Source organism: Triturus cristatus, chromosome 12, assembly GCF_964204655.1.
Source record: "Triturus cristatus chromosome 12, aTriCri1.1, whole genome shotgun sequence".
NCBI lineage: Eukaryota > Metazoa > Chordata > Amphibia > Caudata > Salamandridae > Triturus > Triturus cristatus.
This window is the reverse complement of record NC_140595.1, coordinates 732,863,390-732,889,078: the sequence shown is the minus strand read 5'-3', so window position 1 is coordinate 732,889,078 and position 25,689 is coordinate 732,863,390. Positions and strand designations below refer to the sequence as shown.

General features: G+C 48.7%; 1 protein-coding gene across 1 annotated transcript in view; it reads right to left on the bottom strand.

Annotated features, from left to right (window-relative positions):
* The window catches only part of STAG3 (STAG3 cohesin complex component), a 1,816,020-nt gene that overhangs the window by 838,978 nt on the left and 951,353 nt on the right, over positions 1 to 25,689 (bottom strand). The window contains exon 15 of the mRNA XM_085637308.1: positions 19,427 to 19,541. Coding sequence (XP_085493434.1) covers positions 19,427 to 19,541 — 115 coding nt within the window. The remainder of the gene's footprint in view (positions 1 to 19,426; positions 19,542 to 25,689) is intronic.

Genomic DNA, 25,689 nt, shown 5'->3' with positions numbered 1-25,689 from the left:
TGGAATGGTCTGGAGGGAGCAGAGGGAAGTCACTGTTTAGTAGTGGGGGAGGTACGAGTGTTGTTACTACTTCGGCCTCTCCCTTTGTTGTTGTTTCCCCTGTATCCGCCTCTAAAATATCCTCTATTGGGGGATGTTTGAGTGGTGTTTTTATAAGAAGAGGACGCAGTATCTGTTGCAATGTTTTTGGATGCTCCCCTATAAAAGGAGCGACGAAAGGAACCACATGTGGATGGAGACTGTAATGCTCCCCTGGATTTAGCAGTCTCAGTGTCCTCTTTCATCTTTTCTAGAATGGTGTGTACAGCCGGTCCAAAAAGTTGTTCCTGATTGAACGGCTGGTTAAGGATAGTTGATTGAACCGCCTGTTTAAACCCTGAAATGCGTAACCAGGCATGTCGTCTGAGTAGCACACTAGTGTTAACAGCTCTAGAGGCTGTGTCAGTTGCATCAAGGGTACACTTAAAATGATGCTTTGGTTATTAATTTGCCCTCCTGGATTAAATCATTTGCCTGGGTTTTGTATTGATCAGGCAAATGTTGTAATAGGGTCTCTAGTCGGTCATAGTGAGCCCTGTCATACCTAGCAAGTAATGCTTGGGTGTTGGCGATGCGCCAGTGATTAACTGCTTGAGCAACTTAGGTTTGAGAGTTGGCGCGTTTAATAGCGTTAGATACTACTAGTGAGTCTAAGGGTAGTTGCCCCTTGATGTAGGTGGGATCGCCAGGGGCGAGCTTATACTTTGTCAATTCTGGGATTGAAAATTCTAGCCCTCACTGGGTCCTTGAATATGTTTGGGGCATGTTTAATGGCCCCTTTTAGCATAGGCAGGGTTTGGACAGTCTTCAGGGACTGTTGAAGGGTGTCTAGAAGGAAGTCCCCGTCTGCAGGGTCTGAATGCATGTGGACACCATGTTAGACAGCAGCTCTATTTACAAGTTGTCCAAAACCAATACTGTTATCTGGGGGAGATGGTTTTGTTGGATATGGTGGGGGGATCAGGGAGGTCTGGGGAACCTATTGGGTTATCATAATCGTCCCAATTGTCCTGTGGTACGTCTGTATCATCATCAGGATCAGTGTAAGGGTCATTGTTGCCTCCCCCACCCCCTTTATTACCATCATCACTCTCGCATGGTGGTGGTGGAAGTTTTAGAGGCTGCGGAGGAGAGACAGGTTTAGGAGGAAGAACTGGCTCAGGAGGAGGGACAGGCTTAGGAGGAAGAACAGGCTCAGAAGGAGAAACAGGAGAAGAGGGTCTTATAGGTGAAGTGCCCCCGTCTTTTTTCTTTACAGGCACTGCAGGAGTGTCTGATGTGTCCAGCTTCCTCCTCTTGTGTGAAACAGCAGCCACATGTCCTGTTTTAGAGTCTATATGCAGTTTTTTCTGCTTGGGATCGACAGGATCCGGTCAAAAAACCTCCTCCTCTTCGCTAACCGCTTTCGGCGCTGACTTTATCGGGTCCGAGCGAGGTCTGGATTTTTGCTCTGAGGCCTTAGGAGTCGATTTAGGGTCCTTTGGCTTGGCTATGGAGCTGGAAATCCTTTTAGGTTCCAAAGGTTTCGGAACTGATAGTTTTTCTTTCAGCGTTGAGGTGGTCGGTGCCGACTTCTTTTTGGGAGTAGGTTAATCTCCCGTCTTCGGTGCCGAAGGCGCCTGTGGGACACTGATAAGCGGCTTGCTCGGTCCCGAGCTACCGTAAGGCATGCCCTTTATCTTCGGGGCCGAGCCCGAGGGCGGGGCTTCTGATGCATATTTTCGGTCACAACTGGGACCAGCGGGCAAAGTCTTGACCAGGGCCTTCTTTTTTTCGGGTGGAGTTGGGGTAGGGGCAGTTGTACTCACTCGTTGACCAGGAGTGATGTGGTCAACTGAGTCGTCTGCTTCGGACATGATTTCTAGGTCCTCAGAATCCTCGTCCGGAACATAGGGGCCTTCAAAGATGTCCACTGGTGTCGGAGCTGCTTGCTGCGCCATGATGCGTCGTCGGGGCCGGCAATCACGGATAGTTTTCTTTGATCAAAAAGAGGCGCAGGCCTGGCAATTGTTCTCGTCGTGCTCGGCCGAGAGACACAGGTTACAGACCTTGTGATGGTCACTGTGTGGGAATTTTGCTCCACACTGGGGGCATTTTTTAAATAGAGTCCTTTCCATGAGCTGTGGCCCGAACAGCGTCGATAGGCCCAGCGGCCCGCGTCGATGACTGGAGACGAGTAGTGGAGATGCGCGTCGAAGATCACACGATCGAAAACAACACCGTCGAGTTGTAGATGGTTTGCGTGTTGAAAACGTTTGGAAAATAAAGTAACGAACCGGAGCGCAAAAGTGACATCCGAACCCAATGGCGGAAAAAAACTATCTGAGTATGGAGTGGATGCCCATGCGCACTATCGTCCAAGGGAGGAGTCAACTATCTCGTGACTACAAAAGACTCTTCCAAGACAACAACAAAGTGTAAGCATCCGAGCCCAACACCAGATGGCGATCTATGGATAGTGTACAATCTGCAGCTCATATGCCTCGAACATATAAATCCACAAGAAAGGCTGTCCTACGAGTACTAATGTATTTTCTAAGTATGAATGAACTGACAAAAAAAAGAGCTAAAAACAATATTTACATTTAAGGTGAGGAGAACATCCTTTGTGTTAACAAGTTTAATTTTAAAAGTAAAATTTTTTAACTCGGACATCACAAATCAAGAGACTCCGGGTCTTACAGGTAGTATAATTTGTTTACCTTGCTGTGCTACCAGTACAAAGAACCTTAATGGATAAAAGCTGTAAAGTCCGATTTAGTGATCAAGATGAGGAAACATTCAAGATGATTTAGTATTTGAACAGCCAACACACCACAGAACAGATTGTTTTCAATGATGTAGCACTAGAAGTTTTGAAAGAAGCCTCTGCATTCTGCAGATAGTCCTTACAAACACCATCTGGGCTCTCGAAGTCAAGTGGCAGATATTTTCGATGAGCTACTAAATGCCTCCTCCTCGAAGCTAAAATCTGATGGAGGCAAGATGATTATCACCTCTCAGCAAGGTACAACCTTGTTTGGAAGGTAAATATTCCTGCATTATCTTGAAACAGCAGCAGTCATTGCTTAATGACTGCTGCTTTCAAGGACCTCTCCATAGCAGCCTATAGAAGGCGAGAGGATTCGCTCACAGAAAGTTCAATGTTGCAACACCCTGAGTGAGGATATCATGAAATACAGGTATCCCACTCAGCTGAGAGATTCTCAATTGTAAACCTTCAGGTGAAATATGAGCATAAAATGTAAAATCTGCATGTCTTCATATTGGTAGGATGACTGACTTTGAGGAAAAAGCTTCAAAGGCCTGCTGCCTTGGAGAAGCTGAAATCGGAGCAATTATCAGACCATCTTGTAAAGGAATCGCCACCTGAATCTGAGCTGTGGTTAGTGATTCAGAGGCAGGGGTATGCCATACGTAGGAAGCAAACTGCGCGACTACATTGAATCCACCTAGCATGAAAATGCCTCAACAATTCCTGCTTTTATGCTGAATGCATCCACGTGAAAGCAGACAGAATGATGATTATGGGTTTTTTGACAACTAGCTTCATTTTGGACAGTAAACATTCGGCAGGAGAACTTCTTTATGTGGATCTCCTGAACACTTAAAGATGGATGAAGAAAAGCTATTTTGTCTGTTTTTTTTTTAATTGGCATTTGTGGAAAACCTTTGAAGATGAGTGATGACTTACAGCAGGATGAGCCCCTAATCTGGCCATTTCTGCACATTCCACTTCAGCCTCTCTGCACAGCAAAAGGCACGCCTCTACAGTATGAAAATTGGGAAGGGCTAGATTTCTAGGGAATCTGGGTCTTTCTCAGTCTTCTTTCTGCCACAAGCAGAGCACTTCAAGAAAAGTGAAGCAACTGCAAAGGAAAAACAACTTTAAAAAGACCAGGTTTCCAATCATAAGAGATGAAAGTGCTAAAAACCAGGACCCAATGGGATAGGGGGGTCGCTGGCTACCTTAAACGCAGTGTCAGATTTTAGTTCTACGGATGCATTGCTTATCTGACTCAATTTGTTTGATATTTTTCCTCTTAAAAACAAGTACAATTACTTGAAAACAATTATTTTTGCGTTATTGTTATGAGTGAAATGAATTGGCGTTCAAAGCAATGAAATTTGGAAAATACAGCCGTCAGACTGAGGTATTTATTTTGCCTTTAAAAAATAAGTTACTTACCTTTGTTAACACCTTATCTGGTAGAGACTGGATCAAGCCGCACATTCCTTACCTTTGAATTATTCCCAGGCAGACTGCATCACAGCAGCACCTCTGCATGCCGGTATAGGGAATCCAGTGACACTGCAGCTGTGTCTTCCACCAGGTGTGACGTCTACAGTGTCCATATAGCACTTTCCTGACGACAGTTTCTCCTGTGACTCTTTCCGCACTCAAAATGCAGTCACTAATAGAAGTTGCTTATAGAAACAGTGCAACCAAAAGAATTATTTTTAATTAGTTTTTTTTAAAAAAAACTCATGACAGGCACGAGAGAGCACAGAAAGGGATCGGGTTGAGCAAAAGATAAACCAGTTCACAGAGCGGGGAGGATAGGTGGGTCGGTATGGAATCTGTGGCTAGATCCTGTCTCTACCAGATAAGGTGTTACCGAAGGTAAATAACTTATTCATTTGATAGACAACTAGCTGCAGATTCCTTACCTTTGAATTCGATACCCAAGTGGTGCCATCCGCGGAGGAGGGTTAGGTAACTGATCTCACTAAAGATACCCGACTAGGACTACCCAGTCTGTCATCAGAGAGATCATGGACCGAAGATGTGACACCGGCGAGCTGGCATATAGCAAAATGGTACCATAGAAAAGATTAGAGCGTGTGGAATATATAGTAAATCAAACAAGGGGCACTGTTCCAGTGTCAGTGTATGCAAGGAGTCAACACACTATACTCAAGAATGAGAGGACACGAAAGAGAGAGGGAGGAGGGTGCCAGGTCAAGGGATTGGGAGAGACGCAATTTGTCTCTTGTTGCCCTCACACATCCCGAGGGATGTCATGCTTCATCATCAGGCTGTTGCTCCTCGTCGGGCTGGCGGTGCAATGCCCTACGGGTCCACCGAAGGGTCTCTTTGGCGGAGATCTTTTTAGAGAGCTGCAGATGGGTGCATGTGGGTGTGTGGGTAGAAGATCTGGTGTGAGGGAAGGTAAGTGCATGCAGTGCAAATTAAAACTTCCTAAGGGTTGCCAGAAAAAAGTTTTAATGAAGAGGTACCCTTGGCAGAGTAAAAAACCCGTAGGTTAGGGGTTACCGGCGTGGGCGCGATTGCCCGGGTAACTATGCTGAGGTCGACATGTTTCACGCCTGAAACGGTCTGAAAGATCCTTGGCGTTTCATCAGGACCAGGTATGAGGGTGGTGTGTGGTAAGTGCACGGACGTGTGTGTTATTAGTGGGGTGACATTGGCCCACTCAAAACTCAATGGGGGAGAGTGAGGTCGCCTACAAACTTATTGCGAGTGGCGGACAAAGATCCGAAGTAAATCTGTGCCCCCTAAATAACGACCTGTGGAGAAGAAAAGAAGGGAAATAAAACACACAAGGATCAGGTCTATTTGCTCTGTGCCCTGCGGTATGATTACCCAGACAGCAATGGTCCAGGGAATGTGGAAAGTTCAAAACAAGTAGAGACATGATAAGTCAGTGGTGAAAGAACAGTATGATCACCATAGGGTTGCCTGCGTCACCATCCGTTGCGAGGCGTGGTGGTGAGTGGGGAGTTGGGGGGGGTCATGTCTACTGGACCCAGCACTGGCGTAGTGCCCGGGCTCAGAAGGTGAGCCCCCACAAACAAGTGTAGCCCCGGTCGAGGCCGTGACAGCAGTCAAAAAACACCTAAGATGAGAGGTAGGTAGAGACAAGCCTGGTAGTGTGCAGCGCCCCAGGGCCAAACTCTGCTTGTCCTCAATGCCGTAGTTGGTGTGGTAAAGAGGGTTAGCGCGTACCTCGTCAGGTCTCTATACATATTAACACGACAGAGGAGATGCTTGCTGTGCATAAGCCAACGGGATGGAGATCGGCTTACCTAAACACGGAGATACAGTTTCTCCTTGAGCTAATGGCGTGGGATGCCCGCACCTTCTTGGGCTGTGATTGCCGTAAGGAGGCCAGTTAGGGGAGGAGAGAAAAAACGAAAAACTTGCAGAACGCAGTCTCATTAATGTCGTGGCACTAACACTAAAAAGTACAGAGGGATACTTTCAAGTAGGTGGAGGCAGCACGATGTTTTATTACTCACGTTTTTTCTCGGGTGTCGGCACAGATAGCCTACCCTGTGCGGACGCCAGCTCGTAGGTGAAGAACTAGAGAGCTGTGCCATCTCTTTAATCTTCGCTGCCGGTAGCAGAGGAGGTGCCTACTTCCGGTTAGGTCCTGTGGTGCCCTGTCATCCATCAGCTTGACTGCGCATGTGCATGTCATGCGATGCTAGTATGAGGTTGCGCGCATACGTGCCATGAAGTGCGCTGGAAGTATGTTTGTGCAAAGTACTAAGAGAGCTGTGACACGGGAGTTGGCCCACAGGGGGCCATGAGGTGCTAGTGTGTAGTAGCGCATATGCGTTACATGATTTATGCCGTATACGCGCGTGAGCGAGGTATTGAGAAGGGGGTTGCACAGAAGGTGATGTTACCCCACAGTGTGTGATGTGTGCATATATTTAGGTCCGGGGGCGAGAGTTAAGAGCTAGGTCTCCTGGTGGGTCCGAAGTGTGGTGAGAGAATGAAATATGATAAATGAAAAAATAAAGGAATGCACACAATGGTCAAATTCAGAGTCAAATACTCGGTGCGCCACCCCTACTTATACTCATGTGGATATGTGTGAGGTAACAGCATGGAGGTAGGGTAGTGGATGGCGGAGTTCACAAGGAGGGCGAGGAACTCATCACAGGGGACACTACTCAAAAAATGATAGTACTGAGCCTGGTGTTAGTCTACGTGTGGAATATATCACATCCTCCAGAAAAATAAAAGCAATCGGACATAAAACACTTCTGACGGAATGGTTACAATCAGGTGGCTGAGAGATAACTGAAAAAGAAAACAGCAGGTGAAAAACAACCCCTCTAGAAGAGAGAAATGAAGATCTCCATCTGGGACTGTAAAAAAGATCAAGTTGAACAAAGGCCAATACAGAGAAGGCCTATTCAGGTAACTAGTCTCCAACCTTTCCTTTTTTTTGTATTACTATTTTATTTAGCATTTCCAAGTATTAAAAATAAATAAATAAATCCCACATCCAGTGAGGAGAGCAGGTCACATACAGCTGTATACAATAGGAAGCAAAGATTGACGAATATTATCCCAAATACTTACACAATGTTGACATTGGCGTCAATGAAGGAACGATATATGTGTGACTTCTGTGGGCGTGCAAAGTGTGTAATGTGTGAATGATTAATAAGAATAAAGAAATGCAGAACATATCTGGCAGCAGTCGGGACGGAAGGTCCCTAACAACTGAAAGGCCAGTGGGCCACCCAACTGTAAACAAGGAAACATTAGTTAGGGAAACAAAAGAAAATCAGACCAAGGGTGAACATTGACAAATATGCAAGAATTAAGATTAAAAGAGATTCTCCACTACGAAGGAGCGAGTTTGCAATGAAACACGTATGGACCCCCTCCTCCACCATCGAATGCATCATGTATATAAAGATGCAGATACAAAAAAAAGGTATCAGCACAAGAAGAACATAATTCACTCCCCAAGCAACATACAGAGCATTTCTGCATTCAGGAGAGTCCTGCAATCAAGGTGATATATCATCATCAGAGGAATGGAATCACTGTTCCTGAGCTGTCAGCTTCTTAAGTTTCCGGGCTTTCTTCTTGGCTTAACCGGCAGATGGTGAGGGCAAGCAGAGCGTCTCACGGGCTTCCCGCGGAACTTAAGTGACAATTAGTTTATCCTCATGAGTGAAACGAAGGCGGAGAGGGAAGCCCCAGTGGCAGGAGTCTTGTGGAGTTCTAAGTATTGGATGACATCTTTGAACTCCTTGCATCGTGGTAATGTATGGGCTAAAACATCTTGATACAGGGATATTGAGTCCCCACGGAAGACGATGGACTTCTGCTGGTGTGTGGTGGGTGAGCGTGTATGGAGCTGTTAGAGTCGGGGATCTCTGGTTGGCGCAAGGTTGCCCTTGGGTCAAGCAGGAACCCTCTCCTCCACGTCAGGGCGCAGGATAACCCCTCGCGAATGACCCTTGCTCACCCTCTAGGTGCGTGGCGTGAGCAGCCAAGGCGATTCCTCAGGCGTTGTTGGTTAAGCACTTGCAATCATACACACAGTAAATACATCAATCCCCCCAGAAACGGACACCAGACTTGGATATATATAAAAATACGATTCTTTATGTAAAAATAGGTATATATATCTCAGCAGACTTATCACAAGACCAATAACGTTTTCGCTAGGCCACCAGGTTGTAAAGCGGGCAAATGTTCTTTGTTCGTAGCTTCAAATGGATACTTTTTAGTCTCTTGCAAATGTTACTTGTGGTTCCAGTACTCACAGAGATCGACTCCTGCGAACGGGGAAATAAGGCGTTGCGGGCCCCGAGCCCGATACTGGAACTTCTTTCGTGATGTGGAGAGTCGGCACAGGTCGGTGCGACTCTCGGCTTAAGAAGTGTTCTTGGGTCCTCAATCAGCAGGTGTGGGCACGTAGGCAGGCGCGGCCAGCGACCCTTTAGCACGGCGGTGCAGGGGGGTCTCCACAGCGGGGGCGGCGCGGCCTGAGATGTCCGGGGATAGCGAAGCGGGGTCGCAGGGCACGGTTAGTGCAGCTGGATGACCCGGCGTAGATCACAGTCGTCGGACGGCTTCCGGCGGGAGGGGTGATAGCGCGGTCAGCGCGCTCCAGTAGCAGGCGGTGACAGGGATGCAGGCGGCCTGGCCCGGGGACAGAGAGCGGCTCGGGACGGAGCGGGGCTCTCACGGGTTTGAGGCAGGCGAGCTTCTGAGTGTCACGGCCCTAGGAGGGGCGATGAGGGGCGCAGTCTCTTTCCAGCGGGATGCACACACGGCTCGAATTGGAGGACGAGCAAAAGCACAGAGAACCCACTGTTCCTGGGGTTCAGTTCAGGGGGCAAGCTCAGATCAAGCCCTTGGAGAATGTTCAAGCACAAAGTAGCAAAGTCTTTTCAGTAAGTCTCTTCCTCTCCTTTCTCAGCAAGGCAAGCAGCAGGCCAGCTCCTCCAGCGTCTTCTTCTCCTTCTAGTCGGGCAGAGGTTCTTTGTGGTAAACAGGATTCTGATTTCTTAGGAGCCAGGCTCCTACTTTTATACCATGATTCTTTTGTTCTTTAGCGCCAGGGGGCCTAGGCCTGGCTCAGTCCAGTTCTGGAGCACTTTGTTATGGTGACTCTGCTCTTTCCTTTCAGCAGCAGGGCAGAGACATCAGCCGCCCCACAGGGGGTGGCGCCGGCTTTGTGGTGGCAGAGCACAGGTCTATTCAAGAGTCAAGGTGTACTCCTCCCACCCATCCAGGTGTCACCTCTCTACCCACCACCTGGCAGCCAACCTGTCTCTGGGGATTCCCCAACCCTGCTCCTTACTGTTGCCAGGCAGAACACATACACACAGCAGAGGCGGACTGAGATGGTCAGGTCAGTAAATACTAACTTTCTAAAAGTAGTATTTACAAACCCAGGATATTAAAATAAACTTGACTACAAGAAGTATTTTATTATTCTGAGTTCAGGCATACTAAACTTGACACTTCTACCATGCTCTCTGAGTCCACTGGGGTCACAGCGTTGGCGTGATCCCAGCAGCCCATTCTGGCCTATGGAGAGCAGGTAGCCTTCAATAGTGAAGAACGGAAATGGCTGTAATTCACTACTAAGACATGCCACACACATCAGGGCATGTCCTACCTTATGCCTACAATGCACCCTGCCCTTGGGCCTACCAGAGGGGTGGCTAATATGTAGGTAAGGGAAGGTTTAGGGACTGGCAAGTGGGGGCACTTGCGCAGTCAGCGCGACGGTCCCGGACCGCGCACAGGGTCTGCGGTGGCAGACCCTAGACACACTTTACAAGGCCGCTTCCGTGGGTGGCGCAACCAGCGCTGCAAGCCCACCAGCAGCATTGGCATTCACAAGCCCTGGCACCCCTGGTGCACTTTACTGGGGACTGACAGTGAATCCAATAACCCAATCGTGGACATCAATTACAGGTACACTTTACCTAGGGAGCACTTGCACTGCGGCACGGATTAGCCGTGGCGCAGTGCCCTGAGCGGACAACACCAGCAAAACAATCGAGGCACACCATCAAAAAAGTGGGAGGGAAACTCACGCCAAGGTGCCAGGTCTAACAGGAGCCAAGTTCTTTTGCTGCTGGAAAGCCAAGTACACCCTATGGGTATGATCTAGGAGAAACGGAGAGTTATCAGGGAGTTGCAAGAGGTGAGCGAATAATACCAGGACATGAGACTCTAAATCAGCTGGCGGGATAGATGCAACTAAGCCTCAGACGTGAATGTTATTGCATCTGGAGCAATTCTTCTGATCGTTCATCTTGTAATTTTTCGATGCATGCAGTCCTGTCAACATTGTCCAAGCTGTGATCCACCACCGTTGATTCCACTGTAGTCAGGCAGACATCCATCTGGCGCAGAGATTGGTCAAAGTCCGAACTATCCCTGGTGAAGTCCTGAAGTAGAGTGACAACATTATTACGGAACTCCGCAAGCAGAAGCTGGATGTCCTCCCTGGTGGCAGGAGCAAGGGGGTCCAGGTTTCTGCCCGAGGCAGCAAGAAGAGGTCAAGGGATATCCCCTGTCAGGCAGGGAAGGCCAGGCTTATAAGCATGTCATAAATGGAGGAAGAACACTGTGGTATACCTTTAAAAGCCACCATTGCCGGACCCAGACCCCGCAATGCCTTGTATCCAATGTCCACTCGAGGGTCTGGTCTATTCCTACACAGTGGGTTGTATGTTGAGTCAGCCGACCAGGCCTCAGCGGGGATTGAAAGTCTGAATAGGAGGTTCACTGTTCCTATGCAGCTAAGGGCCCAGTCATAGGGTTGAAAGTAGGGGGCCACAAGGATTTGGCAGGGCGATCATGGTGCAAAAAGACCCCAATAATGTCAGAAGGGCCACAATCCAATGTGCTCAGGAAGCCAGACCTAGTGCTTCCAAGTATCCCCAAGATGACCTGGGGCTCTTGCCTCTCTCCAGTCGCAGATCCGGCGCCACCACTCAGCACAAACCTCAGAAGCGGACCATCCCCACCCCTCCAATCCACAGGAGCATCGGGGGAAAAGGGCAAAGGAAAAGGGGGGTCATCAACCACACTCAGCCCCCACCCCAGCTATCGCAACCAGCAGTTGCTATGTTCTCGGGGGTCGCTCGTTGGGCAGTGCACCTCAGCAAACAGCATGGGTGGCAAGATCCCCAAGCTACCATCGCCCGACGCACTCAAGGCATCAGCCCCTACCTCCAGGGCAGGCCACAGGGGCCAGTAACTCTCCTACGCCTTAGTGGCGGCATGCGTGGCCTAGATCTGATCTGAGCTACCGCATGCCCAGCATTCGGGTGCCCCCGCAATAAGGAGGGAGGAAGAAGGTCGATATAAGGTTGCCCAGTATGCCAGCCAGCGCCCCCCCCCACACCTTTGCAACGGGAGAGCGGGCACCCGGCATAGGCCTGAACAGACCCCCGTGTTGCGGTGTGCCCAATACCTTCACGGCTCCGTCTCCGGACCTCAGGCGGACTGACCAGAACGCCCCAAAAGGTCCTTGTCCTGTGCAGCTCCTGTAAACCAAGGAGCGGGGGCAGCCCGCCAGTCAGTACAGGTGCTATCTCACCGCAAGAGCAGCCTGGCTCGCAGGAAGCAGAAGCCCCAAGATGGCTGGCAAATCACTTCGCCAGGGGCAATCTGCCGTCTCAAGAGGCCAGTGGGTTTCCGGGGGGAATTTACCAGCGATACCTGCTATTAGAGGAGGATTGGAGACCCCTATATACAGAACTCAGGAGAGACTCATATTGCTGGACCTTTTCCTTGGCCACACCCCCACTAGTCTCCATCTTAAAGAAGAATATCAGACAGACAAAGGGACCTGACCAAAGCCGCAGATAAAAGAGTAAATACTTGTGGAAGTCCAAACGCCACAAGTGGAGGACCAAAAGATCTGCATAAACAACTGGAGTAACGGATGGAGAGGCAGTGCACACAGCATACCAAGTGTGGAGGCCATATAAGACATGTCTTTATAGGAGACAAGACCCATAAAATGGCCAGAAGGTATAATAAACCTTTAGCATACCCCCACCATGAAGGAGAAAGAACCCTACCTCTTTCGAAGGAAGAGAAGGGGGAGGAGAGAGAGAACGATCACAAGCAAAAGAAATCTACAGTTTCCACGGGAAAACCATTGCCCAGTCAACTCCTGTGACATCCTGAGTGAGGATCCTGTCATCACCCAAGATCGTTTTTAGGTCTCGCAAGAGACATTTTATATGTGGGATTTTCAAAGTGCTACCCACTGTTTTGGCTGGCCTAAACCTTGAGTGCACGATCACATGCACGTGCACAGCTGCTTCCACTCCCCCCTCCCTTCTCTATAGCTTTGGCTCCTATGAAGCACTTCAAAGGGTCCGCTCCCCCGCCCCAAGCGCTCGCGCCCACACTCCGCCGGGCTTGTTGACATTGTTGTGCACTCGTGCTTTCAGTTTTCCCTTTCTCCTCCCACCCTGCAAGTCTCTGTCTTGCTGCCCCCGCCCGACACCCCTCCCCACCGTCACCGCTGGTTTAAAAGGTAGGCTCCTTTCAGAGTTTTATTTTATTTATTGACATTGTTGTGCTTGTACGTTTGAAACCCAAGTATGGAGTTTCCCCAATCCATCTTGCCAGAACGCATGCCTTCATTTATATGTTCACAGTGTGATTTACGATTTTTTTAATTTACTTGAAATGTTTTGTTTGTGGCGCTGCCTTTCTGCCCTCTGTGCCACTCGTTTTCCATCTTTTTTTGTTCCTTTCTGCCCTCTGCTCCTCTCGTTTTTGTGCCCGTCTGCCCTCTGTTCCACTCTCGTTTTTGTGCCCTTCTGCCCTCTGTTCCACTCGTTTCCCTCTTTTTTGTTCCTTTCTGCCCTCTGCAACTCTCGTTTTTGTGCCCTTCTGCCCTCTGTCCCACTCTCGTTTTTGTGCCCTTCTGCCCTCTGTTCCACTCGTTTTTTTGTGCCTTTCTGCCCTCTGCTCTTCTCGTCTTTTGTGCCCTTCTGCCCTCTGTGCCACTCGTTTTTGTGCCTTTCTGCCCTCTGTGCCTCTCGTTTTCCACTCTTTTTTTGTGACTTTGTCCTCTGTTCCACTCGTTTCCCTCTTTTTTTGTGCCTTTCTGCCCCTCTCGTTGTTTGTGCCCTCTGTTCTACTCGTTTTTTTGTGCCCTTCTGCCCTCTGTGCCACTCGTTTTTCCTCGTTTTTTGTGCCTTTCTGCCCTCTGTTACACTCGTTTTCCCTCTTTTTTTGTTCCTTTCTGCCCTCTGCTCCTCTCGTTTTTGTGCCCTTCTGCCCTCTGTTCCACTCGTTTTTGTGCCCTTCTGCCCTCTGTTCCACTCGTTTTTTTGTGCCTTTCTGCCCTCTGCTTCTCTCGTCTTTTGTGCCCTTCTGCCCTCTGTGCCACTCTTTTTTGGGCCTTTCTGCCCTCTGTGCCACTCGTTTCCCTCTTTTTTTTTTTGTGACTTTCTGCCCTCTGGTCCTCTCGTTGTTTGTGCCCTCTGTTCCACTCGTTTTTTTGTGCCCTTCTGCCCTCTGTGCCACTCGTTTTTCCTCGTTTTTTGTGCCTTTCTGCCGTCTGTTCCTTTCGTTTTTCTGTGCCCTTCTGCGCCACTCGTTTTTTTCCCTTTTGTGCCCCTTTTGCCCTCTGTCCCACTCGTTTCCCCACCGCTGTGCCCCCTGTGGACCCCTTCCAACACTACATATTCACCAAAGGATTGTGTGTGTGTGTGCGTGTGTGTGCGTGTGTGTGTGTGTGTGTGTGTGTGTGTGTGCGTGCGCGCGTGTGTGTGTGTGTGTGTGTGTGTGTGTGTGTATAGATGCAATAGGTCTCGCCTTTGCTAAAGCTATTGGCATTGTAAATGACTATGCCATTTATTTATCTGTTTTAAAAACCAACCCATAAATAAAAAAGTTTGTCGTTTACAATACCAATAGCTCCAATTTATGCAAAAGGCGAGACCATTGCATTGTAAATGCTTTTTTTGATAATTCAGTAACTTATCAATGGTTTGCAACACCAACTGGTGTTACAAACCAAGCCATTGATACATCGTGTTTCACAATTGCGAGGGAAGCCCCTTTGATGCCCATTGCTATCGGCAATTCAGAAAGAGTCAGTAAAACCATTTTACAGTCTGGAAATGCTTTAATGAATTGTTGGCATAAACTCTGCGATTCTGAAAAAAATGCAAAATGGCTTTGTACATCAGGCCCTTAGTTCTCTTCTAATGAGACTCTGAAAGACCGTTGAAATAAAGCCTCTCAGAAGTGCCTCTTTGATATCAAGCCGACACCCTTATAATATGTTCTGTCTATGCTAAACCCAGACCACACCCAGAAACTACTGGATTCATCATAACACACCTGGACTGAGGCTCTTCTTTCTAATCTAAAGCGGGGCGCAAATTGAACTCTTATTTAGATTCTGGCATGCAGTACAACATGAATGCAATAGATTGCAAAATCTCATCTTTCACCACAAAAATGGTTTGCATGTGCAGACGTCAGACACGGTCTACTTGAAGACTAGCTTTAGAAAAAAGCTGGTGTGCTGTACCATTCTCTCAGGGCAGCAGGGACATTAATCCACCCTGGGTAATACCTTAGTAGTGGGAATCCAAGCCAGCCTGCTGCTTCTAAAGTGTTAACAGAGGCAGATGCTCCTCTCGCCCACATGAAAGTACAACATGAGTACTCCTGCCAAATTCACAGCACTGTCTCCTTTTCAATTTTTAATAAATGGCAGTAGGTACAGATTGACATTAACAAAGATAAATACTGAATGGGCCTAATCTGTTTATTTACATAAACCCGAAATATCACAGGTACAAACCCACCACTCAAAGATTTTCTAGTTAACGACCGATGCACGTGATTGTCAAGAGTACTTATACATCAAGAAGTGCAAAAATGCTCTTAGTCAGAGGAGGAAAGAGAAAGCAGCATTCTGGTACTTTACGTTTCTAGCCTTATTTTACAAATGCCAACACCGAAGAGTCTTTATGTATCAAGGTCCAAAGGTGGTGAAAGCATTGTGCTTTGCCAACCAACAGGGAAAGGACAATCAGAATATAATTGATGCTAGAATGGTAAGCTGCATCTGTCAAAGTGATTGAAGAGCTGTAGCTGAAGAAAAGTAGGGTTTGACCCCCCTTATCATTTGGTTTCTGCACATTTTACACTCAGATTCCATGAGTAGATGGAAAGCTGCAGACAAATTTATCACCACCATCGGGACCGTGCCCAAATAACAGTGACCTGTAATAATGCCTACACATATACGCTATCATATTGAATGTTCCAGGGAAGCTAAAAGCAGTAGCGGTTGCTTGGATATATTTAGGACAACCAGGGTATTTGAAACAGATGATGCAACCTGGGTCTGTTAAGATAGCACACCTTTTTTAACCACACCTTTAAACTACATCAGAAGGTCAAACAGGTCCACCAAGGCCACCTTGACAACTACAATTCCTGGTGGCATCTAAGCTATCTGTGAACCTGGAGACCCTGTGTACAAGTCTGAGCCACGATACAGCGTAGAGGAAGTTAAATCAAGAAAGAAAGGCAGATGTAAACCAGCATTTGCAATGCAATAGGTCTCGCATTATAAAAGTGTGAGCATCTGGCATTGCTAAGAATAATGCAACACTAGCTATTGGCTTTTTAAATGATAAATAAATGCCATTATGTGTTTGTTTTATAAAATAGATTAAAAAAGGCATTGTCATGAACAATGCCAATAGCTTAAACTTTTGCAAATGCGAGACCTATTGCATTGCAAATGCTTGTTTAATATATTTATTAGTTCAAGGGATAACTAACCCCCAAGGGGTTGGAACCTTATCCGTGCTCGCAAGAAGAGAAGGAAACACTCCGGAAAATAATCTGAAAGGACCTCCAAACCTTACGAATCAACCACAAGAGAGAGTGGATAAGGAACACATGTTCAAGAAGAAACATATGATGAAAAACAGCAATAAAACCCTAAGTGGGGTAGAAGGCAACATCTAAAGAACAACCAGTTAAGTAACTAGATGTTGGGGTTGGTATCGATAGTGTCATGGAAATGTTTCCAACAAAGTACAAAAACATTTCCCAAAAGTGAAAAGCAACAACAGATTTGCACATGGAAGAAGCAGGTTAAAAACTGTCCAGGCAGTGGCATACAAGAGAAAGAATCATCAGAGTAGTCCACCCATGGTAAGATACGGATAAGTACGTCCACAAGAAAACCTGAGAGCACTAGAAATGGTAAAAGTCCTTCTTGCCAATGCTAGCAAGAGCTAGCACAAGGAGTGTCAACTCCCTAAATTAGACTTAAGAAATACAGGCAACAAGGCAAGAGTGCATCTGCACAATACAAGCAAAATACCCCAATCAGAACCCAAGTAGAAAATCAAAAGAACACCTTGCATCAACAGGCGTTGAAACCCAACAGGGCCCTAAAACAATGTGTGCCCCAAGTAACGGAAACCATAACCCGTCACTGACACTTTTTGCAATAAAATAAAATACCGGCAGGAGGACCTCACCGGGTGCCACCTGTAGGTGAAGTTTGAAAGCCAAAAGCCAATGGGTACTGCCCTAGAATGGTTCACCTGTGAAACAAATCAAGGAAATCATATCCCATACAAGCTCAGTACAGGAGGAAGAAGAAAAGCAGACGAGACAGCAAAACAGGGTTTAACATTTTGCTCTGCCCAGACTGTCCTGAATAAGGTGTAAGGCAGAATCGGAGTGAGCGCCAAACAGATGTTGACCATCGAAAGGCAAGTTCACCAAGGTGGATTAAACAGCCTCCGAAAAACCAGAGGTACATAGTCAGTCACGCAGGCGAAGTGACAATGAAAGAGCCATGGCTCACCTGACAATCTGTGGTGTCCATGCTAAATCAAGTCAACAATTTAGCTGCTTGGTGGCCTTCATGGAGCAAGTGAGAAAGATCGTTTCAGGTCTCATCTGGGAGAAGGCGTGAGATCGAATCCCACAACACGCGAGACAACCGGCTCAGAACAAAAGCGGTATAAAGTGACCACAAAGCGCAACTGGTAGCAGAAATAATAGGTTGGCTAAAACAATGGAGTCACCTAGACTCCCTGTCCGGACTGACATTAGGAAATGTGCTGATGTTAGGGAAGCTGTAGCAGCCTGAGCTTAAAAGCTGCACAGAGTAGACTGCCGGAGAAGGCAGGCCGGGTCTCCAGGAGCAGGACTGTATCTATGAGATATACACAAGTCCAATTGGGCCCCGAAAAAGATTTAGCCCAAGATCCCAACAAAATATGGGCATCACTGAAGGGGAGCACAGGCTCAACCCCGTTTGGCCCCTGATGAAGCACCCCAATTAAAGGGTCAATGGCCACCTCCACAGAACGGAGCTCCAACTCCACAGCCACCCTCCTCAGAAGCTCAGCAAAAACAGAGTTAACCTCAGTAGCGAGGCTGGAGGGAGAAAAGAAGCCAGAGGAAGAGGAGGCCTCAAGGCTACTAACTTCACCAACCTCCGATATCAAACTAACTTCCAGACGAGGCTGAACAGTGTGAGTCATGGGTGGAATAAAGCATATTTCTTCTTCTCCACCAAAACCCTTTTCTCTTGGAGGAAAAACATTAGGGGGCTTCTCGGAAGGAGGAAAGTAGCTAAAGATGAACTGCTCCACGACACTGCCCCCGATGCAGTCCAGAATCCATGTGGCGACGCCTCAGCATCAGAGAGGAGACATTGTGGGGCTGATCGGAGCCGAAGTCGACGTCAGAGCTGCCTGATCATACACTAGTGTCGCAGGTGGGATCCTCGAAGGGCTCTGAACCGGAACTGACACGGATCTGACTAAGGATCTAGAGGGCCTCACTGATGCAGAGGGAGACCCCACCAGTGTGAATTCAGGCAAGGCACCTCTGGCCTCCTTGTGGCCGAGACGTGCACCAGAGGGAGGCGGAGACTCAAAGATGGCATTAAGGGAGAAATAATATTCGCTCAACGGGTCCTTAGTCCCCCTGGAATACCGAAAGGTGCAGGTTAGACTCTCTCCCCAACTCATCAACTAGAGAATAGGCAGGGGAGTCAGAGATGCTGCGCACATGCAGCAAAGCCAGGAATGCCACAACTTCGACTGCTTACGTTACAACTTACGTTTGGACATCGAGGTAGATTGATGCCCATCGGAAGGATTTCTGGAGCGGGCTTTCAAGAGTCCCTTGGAATGAGAATGTCACAGCAAACGTCGGGGAGCCTGTGACAACCACGCCTCCAAGAGCTTCGTGCAGCATTTACGCAATGCCTTTGCCCAAAGTTGGTCACAGGAGTCGCACTCCTTAGAGTCATGGTGTTCGTCAAAACACTACATACAAATATTATGAGGATCTGTGGCTAAAATCTGCTGTCCACAGGTTTTGAACCGGAAAACATTCCGAAAAAAGCACAATATTTTGTCAACCAACAATGTCAGGATAGCCCAAACAAACTGGCCAGGGGAGCCACCCTCTGGATCCGTGTTGGAACTGCGGAAAGGAGGAAAATGACGTCTGCGCTTCAGGGGAAGGCTTATATGGACTCTGTCGATGTCACATCTGGGTTTTGAGGGGTGGGGGAGTGAGACATTGCCCTCTACTGGTGCACAGAGGTACTGCTGTTGAAAAGTTTCCAGATCCAGTCTGGCACCAGGGGATAATTGAAAGATAAGGAACCTGCGGCTAGATGTCTCTATCAGATATGCTAGTTTAAACATAAGATCCTACTGTGCAGAACATCTCTATCAGTGAGGCAAGGCGAGAGATACCCAAATATGTAAAGAAGAGGAATCACCACCCTGAGCCTTAACATTTTTATCTCCAGGAGCATGACAAGCAATCACCAGGACATACAAAATCCACTCACACCCGAGATGACGGTTCAGCTACAAATGCAAGAAAAGGTTCACCTAATGGCTGCAATAAGGTGGAAAAAAATTTAACACAGGTACCAATTAGACTTACTGATGTGGGTGACATGATAACCATGATAACACCAAAGGGGCATAAGTTTGAGAGTTGCAGGGATTCTGTGCCTTTAAAGCATGCAGTTTTGTAGCCTCTACAATTGGTTTTCACACCACCAAAACAACAACACTTTTTCTGGTCTGGACTCACCATCTTCTTCAGCGGTTTCTTCAAGCAGCAGGTCTGTTAGTCCCTCCCAGTCCTTCAAAATTGGAGCTGCACTATCCCAAAGACTGTCCACTAAATATGCAGCATGCTCATGGTACTGCCCAACAGAAGAGTTAAAGCACAAAGGAAAACGTTATACAGCAGAAATACAACAGACACCAAAATGTTTGCTATTTTTAATTTCAGCTCTCCGTCAATGATGTACATTAATCATAATGAATATGCTACTTACCAGTATGCATCTGTTCTTGGCATGTAGGGCTGCTGACATTCATATCTGTGCATAGATCGCCGCCTAGTGTTGGGTCCGGATGTTTGCACGTTGTTGTCCTGGAAGAGTCTTCGAAGTATCCTGGGATAGGTGACTCCTCCCCTGGACTACAGTGCGCATGGGCATCCTCTCCATCCTCAGATTGTTTTTCGCCATTGTGGCAGTGATGGAGTAGATATAGAAAGTGATGACCATGCTTACAGTAATTCTGAGAGCTGCAGCTGCTACAGGCGCCGGGGAGGAGGGAGGGCGATATGAATGTCAGCAGCCCTACATGCCAAGAACAGATGCATACTGGTAAGTAGCATATTCAGTTCGAGGCATGTGGGCTGCTGAATTCATATCTGTGCATAGAATGTATAGCAGTGCCCTCTTATTAGCGGCGGCTACCAGTGCCAGCTGCAGCGGTCTGAAAAAGAGTTTTGAGAACAGCCTGTCCTACAGCTGCCTGCTGTTTTGATTGCACATCTACACAATAGTGTTTGGTAAATGTATGTGTAGTGGACCAGGTGGCTGCTCTACATATGTCATGCAAAGGAATGTTTCCTAGGAAAGCCATTGAGGCCCCTAACTTACGTGTTGAGTGGGCTCGTGGGGGAATCGTTAAAGTACGTTTAGCCTTTTGATAGCAAATTTGGATACATTTAACGATCCATCTGGCTATTCCTGCTTTGGAGATAGCGTTACCTTTGTGGTGTGGGGCAAAGGCAACGAAAAGTTGTTGTGTTTTCCTAAAGGGTTTGGTCCTGTCGATATAATACATGAGGGCTCTTTTGACATCTAGTGTGTGGAGTGCCCTTTCTGCGACAGTTTGTGGGTTTTGGAAGAAAACGGGCAGTTCAATGGTTTGATTCATGTGGAACTGCGATACCACCTCTGGCATGAATTTGGGGTTGGTACGTAGTACGACCCTGTTGGCGTGGACCTGTATAAATGGCTCTTGAACGGTTAGTGCCTGGAGTTCACTAACTCTCCTCAAAGAAGTGATCGCTACTAGGAAAGCTACTTTCCAGGTAAGGAATTGAATCTCGCATGAGTGTAGAGGTTCAAAGGGTGGACCCATCAGGCGTGTGAGGACCAAATTGAGGTTCCACATCGGAGCCGGTGGGTGGCTTGGAGGAATGACTCGTTTGAGTCCTTCCAAGAATGCTTTGATGGCAGGCACTCTGAATAGAGAGAGGTGCTGCCTGGTCTGCAGATAGGCTGATATTGCGGTCAAATGGACACGTATAGAGGTGTACGCCAGATTGCATCGGTATAGGTGTAATAGGTAACAAATAATGTTTTGGATGGATGCGTCTAGCGGGTTAATGTCATTATTATTGCAATAAATGACGAACCTCTTCCATTTGGCTGCATAGCAAGCTCTGGTAGTGGGTCGCCTGGCCTCCTTAATGATGTCCATACAGTCAGGTGGCAGGTTGAGGTAGCCAAACTCTAGGACTTCAGGAGCCAGATTGCCAGGTTCAGCTGTTGCGGATCTGGGTGCTGAATCTCTCCATGGATCTGCGTCAAATGCTCGGGTTTGATCCGTAGCCTTTGATGCGGCACCACGGAAAGTTCGAGAAAGGTGGTGTACCACGGTTGGCGCGCCCACGTTGGAGCAACTAGGACCAGCGTCAGTGAGTGTTGACGCAGTTTGCGTGCCACCAGCGGTATCAGTGGTGCTGGGGGAAAAGCGTACGCAAATCTGCCGGACCAGTTCATCCATATAGCATTGCCCTGCGACTGTGGATGTGGGAACGTGGCGGCAAAGCTTTGGCATTTTGCGTTTTCGCTTGTCGCGAATAGGTCTATCTCTGGATGACCCCACTGCTGGAAGTACGGTTGGAGTACTGATGGGTGTAACTCCCACTCGTGCATCTGGTGGCTGTGTCTGCTGAGCAGATCCGCCATCTGGTTGTCTTTGCCGGGGAGGTGTTCTGCCATGAGGAACATGTTCCTCTGAATGGCCCACTTCCACATGCTCTGAGCCAGATGAGACAACTGTGGAGAGTGTGTTCCTCCCTGCTTCTGTATGTAGTACATGGCAGTCATGTTGTCCGTCCGGATCAACACGACTTTGTTGCACAAGTGTACTTTGAATGCTTTCATTGCGAGGAAGATTGCCATCAGCTCTAGGAGGTTGATGTGCATCTTCTTTTGTTGTTGTGTCCATAGTCCCTGCACTGTGTAATGGAGTATATGAGCTCCCCATCCCTGGAGAGACGCGTCCGCCGTCAGTATTATCTGTGGGACAGGCTCTTGGAACGGTCGGCCCTTGCAAAGGTTTTGTGGATTCCACCAATGCAGAGAGTTGTATGCCCGACCGCTCACCAACACTAGGTCTTTCAACTGTCCTTGAGCCTGATTCCACTGACGTGCTAAGCACTCCTGAAGCGGGCGCATATGTAGTCTCGCGTGTGGGACTATGAAGATGCAGGAGGCCATCATGCCTATCAACTGCATGAACACTCGCGCGGGCAGGGAGTGTTGTGGTTTGAACTTGGAAATCAGCATTTGCATGCTGTTGATTCTCACTAAATTTGGCTGAGCTGTGGCTGCCAGAGTGTCTATAGTTGCACCAAGGTACTGTTGTACGTGTGCGGGCTGGAGATGGGATTTTGGGTAATTCAGTGAGAACCCTAGACTGTGAAGGAGGTGAATGGTGCGGGACATGTGGCTGGCACATTGCTGGGCTGACTTCGCTTGAACGAGCCAGTCGTCCAGGTAAGGGTAGACGTGTATGTGCTGCCTCCGTAGATGTGCCGCCACAGTAGCTAGGCACTTTGTAAACACCCTTGGTGCCGTTGTCACGCCGAAGGGAAGGACTCTGAATTGGTAATGCTGTCCTTGAACAGTGAACCTGAGGTATTTTTTGTGTGATGGGTGAATGGGTATGTGGAAATACGCATCCTTGAGGTCCAGTGTGGCTAGAAAGTCTCCCTGCTTGAGCAGCGGGAGGACTTGCTGGAGAGTGAGCATGTGAAAATGCTCGGAAAGAATGTATCTGTTTAGGGGTCTCAGGTCTAATATAGGTCTGAGTGACCCGTCCTTCTTCGGTATTAAAAAGTACAGGGAGTACACCCCCGTACCTTGCTCGTGGACGGGTACGACCTCTATTGTGCCTTTTAGAAGCATACTTTGCACCTCTTGCTGTAAGAGCGTTAAGTGCTCTGAGGACATAGGACGGTTTTTTGGAGGTATTGTGGGTGGAGTGGAGGTTAGTTCTAGACAGTAACCGTATTTGACAATATCTTTGACCCACCTGTCCGTGGTGATGGAGTTCCACGTGGACAGGAACCTTTGTAGCCTTCCCCCGACAGGTGTTATGTGGTCGGGAGGAAGGGAGAGGGCGTCACTGCTTGTTCTTGGGGGAGGACCTGGTGTTGCCGTAGCCGCGTCCTCTGCCCTTTGTACTGGAGCCACGATATCCACCCCGGGTGTTTTTATCGTAGGTGGTTTGTGTATTGCTCTTGTTGTATGTTTGCTGTGACCCCTGTCCCCTACCTGCTCCTCTATTTCCGGGGCGACGAAAGGAGCCGCTCCGAAAGGACTGAGTTTGGAGAGCCCCCATGGACTTTGCAGTGTCCGTGTCCTTCTTTATTTTCTCTAGGGTGGTGTCAACCTCCGGCCCGAATAAATAGTCGGGGTTGACAGGCTGGTTGAGTATGTTGTTTTGCACCTCAGGTTTGAATCCGGAGATTCGTAACCAGGCATGTCGTCGCAGCATGACGCTAGTGTTTATGGCCCTGGCAGCTGTGTCTGCGGCATCCAGCGCGCACTTGATGGATGCGTTTGTGAGGAGCTGTCCCTCCCTGATGAGGATCTCTGCACCTTCTCTGAATTGGTCAGGGAGATGTTGGATTAGTTGCTCTAATGTGTCATAGTGCGCTCTATCGTAGCGAGCGAGGAGTGCTTGAGTATTGGCAATACGCCATATGTTGGCTGCCTGGGCGGCAATCCGTTTGCCAGAGGTCTCTAACACCTTGGGCTCCTTGTCCGGGGGAGGAGCGTCACCTGTTTGTGAGTGTGCCCTCTTGCGAGCATTCGCAACGACAATGGAATCCAGAGGTAATTGGCCTCTGATGTAAGTAGGGTCCCCAGGCGCTGATCTGTATTTTTTGTCGATCCTGGGGTTTATCACTCTTGCCCTGGTGGGTTCCTTGAAGATGTCCTTTGCTGGTTTGAGGACACCCTTCAACATGGGTAGAGTTTTTAGATTTCTTTCTGAGGAAGCAAAAGTGTCCATGAGAAAGTCGTCCTCGACGGTGTCCGAGTGAAGTTGCACCCCATGATTGGCCGCAGCACGTTCAATCAGAGCGTTGAGTGCTGCCGTGTCCTCTGTGGGAGATGTTTTTGCTCCATAGAGTTGCGGGTCTTGTGCATCCATAGGTGCACCTGGGTCCACAGGGTCATCCCAAGTTTGATCAGGGTCTTGCTGGCCGTCCGGGTCCATGTCTCCGGGGTAGGGGACCTGGTCACCTATGTAGTCCCCCAACGCATCCGTGTTGGAGTGTGTGGGAGAGAAGGATTGTGGATCCTGGTAGGGTGAGTGGAAAGGTTCGTAAAGAACTGGTTCTGAAGCCACAGGCAGCTTTCTTTTTAGTGGAATCCTGAAGGAGTCCAAAGCCGGCTCCAAAGTTATTTTCCGTTTGTGGATAATCATCCTGCCGGTGTCGGCGTCGATTATATGCGATGGAGACGTCTCCCCAGAGTGTTCGGCAGGCGTGATTGTGGTATGGGTCACCCGTGTCCTGATTTGGAACATTTTCGGGGCCGTGGATGGTGGCAGGCCAAAAGTAATGTTGGCTGGTGTCGAAGAGGCTGTTGGAGCTTTAATTGGCTCGGAGCCCGACGTGTCCTGGAGGACCATTTTCTTTTTGGTGCTTTGCGCAGCAATGGGTCGAGTCTGGAGCGCCCTCGAGTCTTTCGCACCGACCGGTTCAGTGGAGGCGGTCGTGGATTTTTTCGACGCCGGTGGGTCATCGAGTCGAGGGGCGGGAGTGGCTGTCGACTTCTTCGATGATTGTGGCTTAGATGTTGCCGTGGAAGCGGCGTGAGACGCAGCAGGCTGTTTGACCTTTGGGGTCGGAGTCGATTGCGTCGGTGCCGGGAGCCGAGCAGGTTTGGTGGTACCGACGGCCTTCTTCCTTATGTCGACTCCGACGTCGGCCGCTTCGAGTTCGGCACCGAAGTCTCGTTTGGTGCGCTCGGTGCCGATGTGTTTTGCTGGCGTCGAAGGTGTGGAGGGCCTCGATCCGACCAGCGCCGGTTTCGGTTTCAAGTGAACCAATACTGCTTTCGGTTTTAGAGAAGGGAAACCAGCCATTTTTGGCATTAATGGCTGCCGCTGAATGTCCGGGGGCGGGGCCGAAGAACTGCGGTATAAGTCTTGGGTAAGGCCCGAAGGCGATCCCTCGACCGGAGCCATAGACTGTTGCACTGGGCTTTCTTCAGTCTGAACGGGTAGGCCTTGCTCGTCACCGGAGCTACTCTCTTCGGCCCCTAAGGCCTCATCGTAGTCTCCTACCTCGGTGTCGTCTTCATCTCTGCGAAAGAGTGTTTCATCGACATCCCCCGATTCGGAGTCATGTTCGGAAACGGGACTGGAGGGTAGGTTCTCCACTTCTTCGACATCTTCGGTCTCGGCGTTGAAGATGTCGGCCGGGGCCGGTGCCGCTTGCTGCGCCTCGAGTCTCGCCGCTCGTCGATTCCGTAGAGTCTTCTTGGATCGAAATCTGGCACAGGCCATGCATGTAGATTCGTCGTGATCCGGTGAGAGGCATTTGTTGCACACCGGATGGACGTCGACGTGGGGGTATTTCGCATTGCATACCGGACACCTCTTGAATGGTGTTCTCGATTCCATCGCTGATGTCGAATCGACGGTCGGGTAAGATGCGAAAGTTTGTTCTAGAAGTTAGTAAACTAACAGAGATACTATCGATACCGATCGATAACAGTACCGACGCGAGCTAAAGGCCTTTTGGCC